This window comes from Hemicordylus capensis, chromosome 9, assembly GCF_027244095.1.
Source record: "Hemicordylus capensis ecotype Gifberg chromosome 9, rHemCap1.1.pri, whole genome shotgun sequence".
Taxonomy (NCBI): Eukaryota; Metazoa; Chordata; class Lepidosauria; order Squamata; family Cordylidae; genus Hemicordylus; species Hemicordylus capensis.
In genome coordinates this window covers 18,404,964-18,416,625 of record NC_069665.1, presented here as the reverse complement: position 1 = coordinate 18,416,625, position 11,662 = coordinate 18,404,964, and the positions used below count along the sequence as shown (strand labels likewise).

At 43.5% G+C, this 11,662-nt stretch overlaps 1 protein-coding gene across 1 annotated transcript in view; it reads right to left on the bottom strand.

Annotated features, from left to right (window-relative positions):
* Nucleotides 1–11,662, bottom strand: part of LOC128334480 (neural-cadherin-like) — a 121,724-nt gene continuing 110,062 nt past the window's right edge. The window contains exons 32-33 of the mRNA XM_053271345.1: nucleotides 10,418–10,572; nucleotides 1–4,868 (exon numbers count right to left, since the gene is read on the bottom strand). Of these exons, the coding sequence (XP_053127320.1) occupies nucleotides 4,443–4,868; nucleotides 10,418–10,572 (581 nt within the window). The 3' untranslated portion in view covers nucleotides 1–4,442. The remainder of the gene's footprint in view (nucleotides 4,869–10,417; nucleotides 10,573–11,662) is intronic.

Here is an 11,662-nt window from a genome sequence, read left to right as displayed (position 1 = left end):
TAGAGTATTTTCTTCATTTCAGATATTAGTAGCTATTAGTAAAAATACAGCACATTGGCATTTGAGCTAGTCAAGGGGGGGGGATGGAAAATGTGGATCAACATACAGCAAATCATACCTTAAAACCATTGTTCCTAATGGAGGGATTTGTCCCAAATGGCTTTGGAATGATTTTTATCCCCTGCCAGAGAATTCCTATTTTTGCAGAAGCCAGGATGACTAGTGCTGGGATGATATTTGTAGAGATGGCTCGTCAGATGATTCTACAGCTCATGTCAGGAAGAACAAAAAAGCTTGTTGAAAGTCTGTGGTTTCTATACATTTCTAAGAGTTTGGAAACACAAGGCTCCTTTTGAAAAGAAAAACTGGGATTGGGGGAATTAAGTGATCCAAGCATATTATTTTGTTTATCGTTAAATTTTTATACTGCCATTCATTAAAACAATCTCAAGGCGGTAATTGATTGTTGCATTAAAGCAACCCCAATTGCAGGAATATTGTGGCGTTTCCGATTCTAGGTGAAGGCTTGTCTGCACAAGAAGCGGAATAAGGTGGCAAAGTGTCAAAACAGAGCAGACTGTGCCACAGCAGATTGGCGGCGATATCCTGTTCTTAAATGCACCGTGACAAAAAGGTCAATATAGAGTGGGGTGGAAGGGTGCGAGAGAGTGTTTTTCTGTTCAAAAGTTTGCTTTTTAAAAAGTTAACATAGGAACATAGGAAGCTGCCATATACTGAGTCAGACCATTGGTCTATCTAGCTCAGTATTGCCTTCACAGACTGGCAGTGGCTTCTCCATGGTTGCGGGCAGGAATCTCTCTCAGCCTTCTCTTGGAGATGCTGCCAGGGAGGGAACTTGGAACCTAGATGCTCTTCCCAGAGCAGCTCCATCCCCTGAGGGGAATCTCTGACAGTGCTCACACATCTAGTCTCCCATTCATATGCAACCAGGGCAGACCCTGCTTAGCTAAGAGGACAAATCATGCTTGCTTCCACAAGACCAGCTCTCCTCTCCTATCAGCTTTTAAATCACAAAGGGAAATGATTCAAAGTAGTCCTATGTTCTTATGATTGAATGGTTTAAAGATGGAACAAGGTACAAAGTTGGTTGCCAGAGAAGAATAGTCCCTGCACAGAAGTCCCTGTTAGAATCTGTATAGGTAATCCCCTGCTAGCTGAGGAAAGAGGTAGCTTTTAAAAGTGGCGATTCTCTTTATTTAGCAGGGGGAGAGCAACTGGCCCTCTCCGGCCCCAGCACGGCATCCCTCCAGTGGCTGTTGCTGTTGTCTATCTTATGCGTCTTTTTTAGATTGTGAGCCCTTTGGTGGACAGGGGGCCAGTTTATGTATTTATATGTTTATTTATATCTATGTAAACCGCTTTGGGACCTTTTATGGGGAAGGGGTATATAAATATTCGTCATATTTGTATAAGTCAGTCAGGCTTATGCAGATATGGGAGAGGTGTTACAAAGTAGCAACATATAAAGAAATAGAAATAAGAAGTGCTATTGCTCTGTGTTGTACAGTAATTGCAATGTTGCTGAAAGGATTCCCCCCTCCCCACTCCAAAATTTATACTTATGTTTCAGTAAACCTTTGTTTAAACTATCTGTACCATGCATTTGAAGGGCCTGCATCCAGGTTCACTTTTAAAATGAGCCCGGTACCGTCATTCACACAAACACATGTATGAGTGTTCAGACATCTGTACACTCCACAAGCATAATGTCTGAATCGGGCTTGAGTGCTGGCAGTGGCTATTTAAGCCATGACAGGACCATACTCACACATAAAAAGCTCCCTGCTAATTAAAAAAAAAACCCTAGCATTATAGGAAGAAAGGGTTAAAACAGCTATCTGCTCTGCTACCTTTCTAAAGGTAAAAGGTGAAGCGTGCCGTCGAGTCGGTGTCGACTCCTGGCAACCACAGAGCCCTGTGGTTGTCTTTGGTAGGAGGGGTTGACCATTGCCTCCTCCCGCACAGTATGAGATGATGCCTTTCAGCATCTTCCTATATTGCTGCTGCCTGATATTGGTGTTTCCCATAGTCCACCAACATACCAGCAGGAATTCGAACCGGCAACCTCTAGGTTGCTAGTCAAGTCATTTCCCCACTGCACCATTAGGTGGCTGCTACCTTTCTACTGTAGCATTTTTTTGTTTGGTTTTTAAAAGAGAACATCCAGCAATGACCCTCCCTGTCATCTGCAATGGTACAAACTATTCTAACCAATCCACCCCAAACTCATTATACTGCTTGTGTGAAGTCAGCCCCAAATGGCCAAACCAGCAGTTTGTAGCTTGTAAATGGACAGCTAAGATGCTTAATCAACTTCAGCATCTCAAGGTTTCAGGAAAGGCGGGGTTTCCGTTGCACCTGGGTTAAATATATGGAATGCAAACAATGTTTCAAGATTTACTAGCCCCGCCCTCTCTAAAGCCCTTCCGAAGGGCTACAGAGTCACCAACGACCAGAGGTGGTGGTGGAAATGAGAAGGCAAAACGTCACCATTGCCGCCTCCATCAGAGGCGTAGGCAGAATGGAGCAAGGGCAGACAAATGTCCCTGGGTCTCTGAAGGGACAGAGACCTCACAGGCTGAGCAACAGCTCACAGTTCACTTCTCCCTTCCCACCTCCCTGATTTCCCAGCATACTGCGGGGCTCCTGAGAGGGGAATTCATCTTGGCTTCAAGCCAAGGTATATACCAAATTTACCCGAAGAGAAGAGGACTCTGAATTTAAAGACCACTCTCCTCCACCACCAGAGTCAGAGGTGAAATACATGCTATATCCATATTTACCCAAAAGGAACTGGACTCTGTATTTAAGACAACTCCCTGATTTCTACCATCAAAGAACTTGGGCGGGGGGGGGGAGAGACCTAGTCTCGGATTCAGGTAAATACAATGTGATTTTAAAAAAACCTGTTTCTGAGCCAGGAAATTCCCACGTGCAAGTATGTGGAAGAAAGTCTGGGTGGGTGGGGTGGTGGTGGGGAATATGTGATATGATCTGAATGGGGAGGAGAGAAAGGGTATGCCGAGAATGGTTTTTCTCCATGTCCTTACGGTTCTTCTGCAGCAAAGTTACGGAGGGCATATTTTTGGCAGGGAGTGGACAGAGGGCATCTTTACTTTTTGTCCCAGGGCCCCCTCCAACCTTGCTACACCCCTGCCTGTTCCAACTGCTACAGCTTTTTGAGGACTTATTATTCTATTTTATATTTGCCGGATGTTTTATGATGCCTGAAAGCAGCCTTGGGGACTTCGGATGAAAGGTGGTATATAAATCTAACAAATAAATAAATATATATCTCAATGTGTGCATCTTTTTTAAAAAAATGCCATTACTGAAGATAAACCACTACTTTTGTCCATATAATGCACCTGTGTTAACCAGTCATTGAGGATTACTAGAGAAGGGGAACTTCTGAAATCTTGGTGGCGGGGGAGTGTGGCCCCTTTGCATGGGGAGATCAAGAGCAGAGAGATCTAGGCAACAGCTGGCTGGAGCAATGCAAAACACAGGAACACAAGTCTACAGTGAGCCCTGTTGGTGATCGACCAGATGATTAATCTCCTGCCAACACAGGACTGCACAAATATGGATGTTTGGTTGTTTGGAATCTTTCTTATTTTGGCATCTTTCGACTGACATACAGAAAAGCAACTCCTAGCAGATATTTCTGGCTTGGACCATTTCAGTGGCAAAACAGCTGATTTGGGCTGAGTGGTAAACATGGCAAGCAATGGATTTCAGAATCTTGTGCCCAGATACAAGATCTTGTTCCCTCTTGAGCTGGGGAAGGACATGGGGTGATTTTAGCCAGGTTTCTTTTTTATGAGAAAAACCCACACCAAGGCCAGGTTCTGACATCAGAAGAAGCATAGCACGGGCCTTTGAAGTTCAGGAGAAAGCTTCGTTCCAATGCAGTAGCACAGTGATAAAAATTGTACACTAAAAATTTCACAACTTATTGCAGTAGCAGCAGCATAAATAATACAAGCCATGGCAACAGGTCCTTGCAGAGTCCCAAGATGAATACAGTTTACCTAGTGCTGAATTTTCCCTCCAGTTCCTTATATACGCGCAGAAAAAAACACCCTATGGAAAAGGCATCCTCTGTCACCACCAATGCAGAGGATGTGTTGTGTTTTCTTCTTCTTAATCTTCCTGCAACAATTATAAGGTCAACTTCAAATCCAGTCTCCTCTCTGCCCTTTTCTTCCTGGATTCCAAGGCAGGTGTCAGTAGTTTTCAATCCCATTTTTCACCTTGGATTGGCTGTTTGCACAGTCAAAGCCCTTTGTTGGGTATCTGGCATCAAGTCCAACATCTACCTTGGGTGGGTGGGTATTTGACTTCAACTTTCTCAAATCACCTTTTTTATTTTAAAGTCAAGAGTCTGTCTAGCATAATGCAAAGATTGATTCAGTTGCCTAGATATCATCAGGCTCTGCATGCGAATAAAGTTCACTTAGTTTTTCAAATTTTGGCCCCCAATCTTTAATATCTCCATACACCGTATCTTCATCCCAGCCACAAGAGCCAAGAGAACTTAGACTGCTGGCTTCTGAACACTCTCCTTCAGTGTAGAACACTTGCAAAGAATCACACGGCAAAGCATGGTGCTGCTGATCAACATTTCTGACCACGCCAGAAAGGTAGCATCCGAAATCTAAACTTGAGAAGGAGGAGGAGCCCCTTCCAGCACCCACAGCGGCTTCCAGGGGCTCCTTGGGGCTGAGGGGGAAGTCGCAGCTCACAGGACTTTGCAGCTCTGTCCGTTTCCCTTTCTTCTTGTAGAGAGAGTAGGCTGGGCTGGTTTGGAGAGACATCTGCAGCTCTGCCATGTTATATGCATCCTGGGGGAAGAAATTAGAGCTGCATTAAAAGAGTAGTGCAGAAACTCTGCCAAAAGATATGGTTCATGCTCTGCTCCTGGGAAGATAATACAAGCAATGGGTTTTCACTCAACAGCCATGTGCATTAAAAAAAAATGGGTTGACCTAATTGCCTGCGGAACTCTGAAGGACCCTCCTTGAACGATTATGTGGTGCCAATTCTCACCTCTCCTTAAAGGTCATAGGAACTGTCCTACTGGATCAGGCCCAAGGCCTACCTAGTCCAGCATTCTACCTCCTACAGTGGCCCACCAGATGCCTCTGGGAAGCCCACAAGCAAGAGATGGAGGCATGCCCTCTCGCCTGCTGTTGCCAGAGGTGCAGCTACATAAGTTTGGACCCCGGACCTAATGACCCTTCCACTAAATAAGCATCCTCTCCATATATATACATTTTACAGTAGGACCCCCATAACCATCTGCGGTTTCGTGTATGTGCGGTCAGATGATTGACACCCAACCTCGGCATACGTGAATGAAAACCAGCAAAAAAGGGGGTTAACTGTGTGTCCATGGGTTGGAGACAGCCAGAAATGACCACAGAGGTCATTTCCGACTGCCATTTTGGGAATTGGAGCCATTTTGTGGCTCATTTACTCAGGAAAAAAACGTGAAAAATCACAGGAGGAAACCTCAAAATTTGACAGTTTTTGCCTTCAGTGGTGGTGGGGGCATTGCTGGATGCCAAAGGCCTGCAGAGCACAGTAGGACATTTTATTTTGCCCTTTAGAACCATTTCCCCTACGTTTTAAACTAACTTTGGGGGCTTCGGGAAACCAACCCCCCACGATCCCATTGCGCCAATAACACAGTAATCGCAATTTCTGTATCCACAGTAGTAGTGAAGAACTAAACCCCCATGCATCCTGTACTACAAACTCACAGGTCTGGGCCAGAGTGCATTTGTAGGTGGGGGTAATAAGAAAACTACATAAGCTCCAAAGGATCCATATATCTTCTTGATCATTCACTACAAACCCACAGATCTGGGCCAGAAAGAAAGAAAAAAAGGCTACACAAGCCCCAATGGAATAACACAGCTTTTTAATGTGGTGATTCTCTTTATTTAGAAGGGGGAGAATAACTAGCCCTATCGACCCCCAGCACCGTTATCTCCAGTGACTGTTGCTGGTGTCTATCTTATGTTTCTTTTTAGGTTGTGAGCCCTTTAGGGACAGGGAGCCATCTTATTTATTTAATTTAATATTTATTATTTCTTAACCACTTCGGAAACTTTTGTTGAAAAGCGGTATATAAATATTTGTTTTTAAGTATAGTGCTTTTTAAAAAAAGTTGTTTGTTTATTCAGATGTAACAGTTAGTTCTACTTTCACTAGATGTGAAGTACTCTGTGGACAAAGATAACTCTTTTCGGCAGCTTTACTGCAATAAGGGGGAAATTCATTAAAAATCAAAGGATTGATCAATATCCTTCAAATAAAAATACACAGAGTCCTGCCATCTTGGGCTACTGTGTGCCTAATTTCAGAACTCTAAGCCCAGCCATCCTGGAAATGTAAAGGATTGGCCAAAAGGGGAGAGCATGTTGCACTTTTTTATGAAGGCAAAGGGCAGAATCCTTGTGGGGATAGAATGATGGTCCAAGGCTGAGCTTCATTTCCAGAAGTTTTTGTAATTTTCTACTATGAAACAAGCCATTTATAGGACTTTTTTGAAGTTTTTTTTTTCCCAATTAAAAAAAAATCATTAAAAATCAACAAACTGACCAATCCACTTCAAGATCAATACACCGTGTCTTGCTAACCCATCCTACATCTGTTCCCACTTTCAGAACTCTAGGCCAAGCCATTCTGGAAGCGGGGTAAAAAGTGGGGTGAATTTACCCTTTTTTATGAAGGCAATGGGCTGATTCCTCCACATGGGGGTGGGATGATGTTCTGGGTGGGGGATTTCAGTTCCAGAAGTTTTTGTAATTTTGTAAGTGCCATGAAATGAGGCACTTAAAGGACTTTTTTTGAAGTTTAAATTTTTTTAAAAAACCATTAAAAAAAATCAATGGATTAACAAATCCATTTCAAAATCAATACACAGAGTCCTGATAACCTGCCCTGAATCTGTGCCAAATTTCAGAACTCTGGGCCAAGCCATTACAGAAATATAAAAGGGACCCTCTTTTCCCTTGGGAAAACATCATGGGGCCCTCTAGGAGAGTGGGCATATGGATCTGGGCCCCCAGGTCCATACCTAATGGTACCACTGGCTGTTGCTTCCCTGAAACTGGCATTCAGAGGCATCCTGCCTCTGAGCCTGGAGGTAGCCTATAGTCACCAGGATTATTAGCCATTGATAGGCATGTCCTCCATGAATTTGCCTAAACCCCTTTTAAAGCCACCCAAGCTGGGGGCCATCACTACATCCTGTGGCAAAGCATTACATAGATTCATTATGCACTGTGTGAAAAAGTACTTTTTTAAAAAATCAGTCCTAAATTTCCTGGCAATCAGGTTATGCATATTCTCACAACAACTCTGTGAGTTAGGAAGGGCTGAGAGATAAGTGACTGACTCAGAATCACCCAGTGAGTTTCATGGCTGAATGGAGATTTGAGCTCAAGTCTCCCCGGTCTTAGTCCAACACCCTATTTATTTATCATATTTATACATCGCTCCATATAAAATCTTTGGCTGGTTTACAAATTGAAACAAACACAACAATTAAAACCTTAAATCATCTAAAAGAAATTAAAATAACCATTAATAGTATATGATGACCATCTAGTTTATAATGTTTTAAACTAGAAGCCTGATAAAATAGGTTCATTTTCAAATGCCTCTTCAAAATAGTCGGGGGGGGGTGTCTTCATATGGGAGCACGTTCCACAGCCCTGGGGCAACCTTAGAGGAAGCCCAGTTTGGGGTCACCACCAGATGAGCCAGTGGTAACCGCAACTGGACCTCCCCCAAATTTCTTAATATTATTTATTATTATTTATTACATTTATAATGAATGCCTTAATAGGCAGTGGGGTTCATGAAGCAGGTGCTCCCTAAAATACCCTGAGCCCAAGCCATTCGGGTCTTTATAGGAAATAACCAGCACTTTGTGTTTTGGAAGCTTATTGGCAGCCAGTTGTAGTTCTTTTAAAATAGGGGTAATGTGGTCTCTTTGGGTAGCCCCTCTAACCATTACACCACCCTGGCATCTACTGCTCTGTAAAAATGCCATATGCATGGACAGCAATCTACCAATTTAGGCACAGCTTACCAAAGGTAAAAGAAAAGTTGTGCCCGCAAGTCGGCGTCAACTCCTGGCGTCCACAGAGCCCTGTGGTTGTCTTTGGTAGAATACAGGAAGGGTTTGCCATTGCCATCTCCTGCGCAGTCTGAGAGGATGCCTTTCAGCAGCTTCCTATATTGCTGCTGCCCGACAAAGGTGTCTCCCATATTCTGGGAAACAGACCAGTGGGGCTTTGAACCGAGCCTGCCTTTATTGGTGGTCACCACCAATCCCCTCTCTTCCCACAGATCCTTTTCTGGGACACAGGCAGAAGGCTTAGGAGAGAAGCGGGTCTTCTGTCTTTGGAGCTGGGATATGCAGATGGTAAGAAAAAGTGTGAGCCCTCTTGTCCTGCTCAGAAAGGGTTCTTGCTGTTTCTTACTTTCTCAAAATTGGCTGTGGAGATGGGGAGGAGACCTGTGTGGTGCTGGATGTCCCGTTCTCCAGAGGGCTGGGGGCCGTCGCCAGTGGCAAGTGGATTTGTAAATGCCTGTGCAAGGATAGGGCATCCTAAATAAATATAGAAGAGCCTTCTGATCTTACAGAACTCTGCCAGAGCCAGCAACCCCCTGTGGAGGTATGGATGCTCTGACTCCATCCCTGCCACAAGGAAGGAACCTGCATTTGAACCACCTTGACTAATTTTGCTACTTTCCAAAAGAGACAAAATGCCTGCTGGGTGTCAGACAAACAATGCATGTTTCCTCAGTACATATCCCCTGCGTGGGTAAACCTATTTTTTGCCTTACAATTTGCAGAGGGAGTTAATCTTATTAAACACTAATAGGATTTGTATACTTAGCTCTCAATGTGCCACCTTGAAGATAAATATCCCTTTAAGTGTTTAAAAGATGTTCACGGAAATTCATCAAAATCTTCCGCTTCTTATAAGTGTGGGGAATTTGCTTTTGACTAGCAACCATTAGGAAATTCAAAGTGGAATTTTTTTAATAAGTACTTGTATTCTACATAGGGAGAAATATATATCTAACTGATTAAATCAGGGTGATTTTTTTTAGTTGACTGAAGGTTAAAAAAAACAAATAACAGAATATCACAAGCGTACATCAATATTTGTGAGCATTTTTATAAATTACTATCTTTTGTGGAATATTTGCGTCATATTTTCTTTGAGGTCGTTCTCACCGATCTCAGTGAAAGGGCTCTGGTTTAAGGGGTTAGAGGACTACCATGTTAAGATACTTCATTGGGGCAATACTAAGATTCCTGTACAGAAACATCATTTTCATGAAATGTTGTGAGCAGGACAAAGTGATAATATCAGACCTTCTTTTTTGGAATACATGCACCAGTTGCTTGAATTTAGCTGAGAAATCTGGTTTTCTAAAAGGCACACGAGAAAGCAGATAATTTAACAATCTCAAACTGCAACGCATATAGAACCCAACATTTGTTTCCAGATTTTTTAAAAAACTGACCTATTTGGGCGTTATAAAAATCAAGGATGCTGTAATGAAATACAGCATCCCTGAAAATATGCTCTGAAGTTCTGCCCCCCTGCTGTCCACAGTTAAAGTCTTTGGTTGCAGAGACAAATGCTGTAATCATGGACAGTGGAGCTTCTGGGCATGTCAGAGGGAGGGCAATGGTCCAGAGTGCACTTTTAGGGGACAGGGGCACGAATACAGTGTTCCTGCTTTTTCGAACCCTGGCTTGACTCTGTCTGAACTTCCCTAAGAAGGCTTGTTTAGTACTTGCAAATCTTCCACAGATTTGCAAGTACTATCTTGTTTAGGTGGGCCTTCAATTTAGATCATTTATTCCCCCTCTTAGGTTTGTTATTAGCCTCTGTCATATGGAATCTTTTAATGTTTGGATTGAAAATACAGTCAAGCAAAGGGCAAGATCCTGACTGAGTCCCACTGAAATTAAGATGACTTCCACAATGAGGTGGGGGGGGGATTAACGTCTCTGGAGAGGCAAGAAATGCTTCTGTGAAAGAAATCAAATGAAAGGTTCTATTTTTCTGTAAGAGTAATTTCTGTTGACTACAGCAAAGTATCTTCCACTTGAAACAATACGTTCTTAAAGTTCTTAGCCAGTCCTCTCATTAGATGGCATAACTTAGACAAAAGTGTCTGGTTTATTTTAAGGCAAATCAAGACTACTTATCCTTTTATCATATGGGGAAAAGTTCAACCATCATTTGAAGGAATATGTCAGTAGGATCAAAGAGCACAGTGGATTGTTTGCTGTTTGATCTAAGGCTTTTGGCCTCCCTCATATACCCTCCTGACTAAGAGAGATCCTTACCTGATCCTGCTCCCCACCACCTTCTTCATTATAGTTTAGGATGTTCTCCCTGATGTCCTCCAGGTCATCATGACAGGTGGTGACATGGTAGATGCCTCCATCCATACTTTTACGGCTCTTCCACCGAGTCCACAAGAAAACACCACTGAACAGAACTGGATGAAGAGACGGATAAAAGCAAAGATTAGTGTTTATAAACTGAGCTTACCACCATTAAAATAAGTCAGTGGTTCCCAACCAGGGTTTCTCCAGATGTTGCTGAACTACAACTCCCATCATTCCCAGCTACAATTTATTGTGGCCATGGGTGATGGGAGTTGTAGTTCAGCACCATCTGGAGGAACCGTGGTTGGGAACCACTGAAATAAGTAGAACCTCAAGAACTGTGGCTTCCATCCTGGAATACCGTCCCCTGTGAAACAACTCTGGTCTATCTGTTATGGCATATTTGAAAGGCATGCGTATGTGATATTTCAACTGGCCTGACGTGAATACATTAACAGTTTTAAGAACCAACTTTCCCCTCGTGCTAATAGCGCCAATGTCTGCTCTCAAGCCAAGAGCACCTCAGTCATTCTATAAAAGCCAATGGAACTCTGCTGCTTTAAGTGTACACAGATTCAGACCTTTAAGTAGACAATCCAATTACTGCCACTACAGTTTTAGCAGCAACTTAAGCTCACCTTTTGATTTACTGTTAAGAAGAAATCAATTAGAAGGTAATATTCAGAGGTGCAGCATCTTAGCACTCACATTTAGATTGCAATCCCTAGAGCACCTGCTTGGAAGAGAATTCCACGAAATGGATGAGGCTGTTCTCACAAGCAGCCAAGCCCATGAGAACCACTGGGATCCAGGAGGGTCCCAGTGGTGCTAAACCCAGTGCCACAGCCCAGCTGTTAGCCCTTAACCCGGCTCCTGGGATTATGTGTCATGATGATGTGTCTTACAACTAGGATCATGTTCGTTTGCAGCTTGCGCTGACACAGATATGGGCGTCTAGAGTGCCGACCCCTGGGGTAATCCCCGTGTGCACTGCACTCAGAACACAGTGCACTGTGGGACTCTCGGAGGCCAGAATGAGTCCCAGCCGCAGAGCTATCCACGCGGTTCTGCAATACACAGAGCAGCAGGGATCATGTGGGATTGGGCTCCGTGCCCTCACCAGGTAAACACTGATAATCTGGGGGCAAGGCTAAGTTTGGGAAGTTTCCTCCCTACACACTTGCCCGGTAGGTTGTGTGA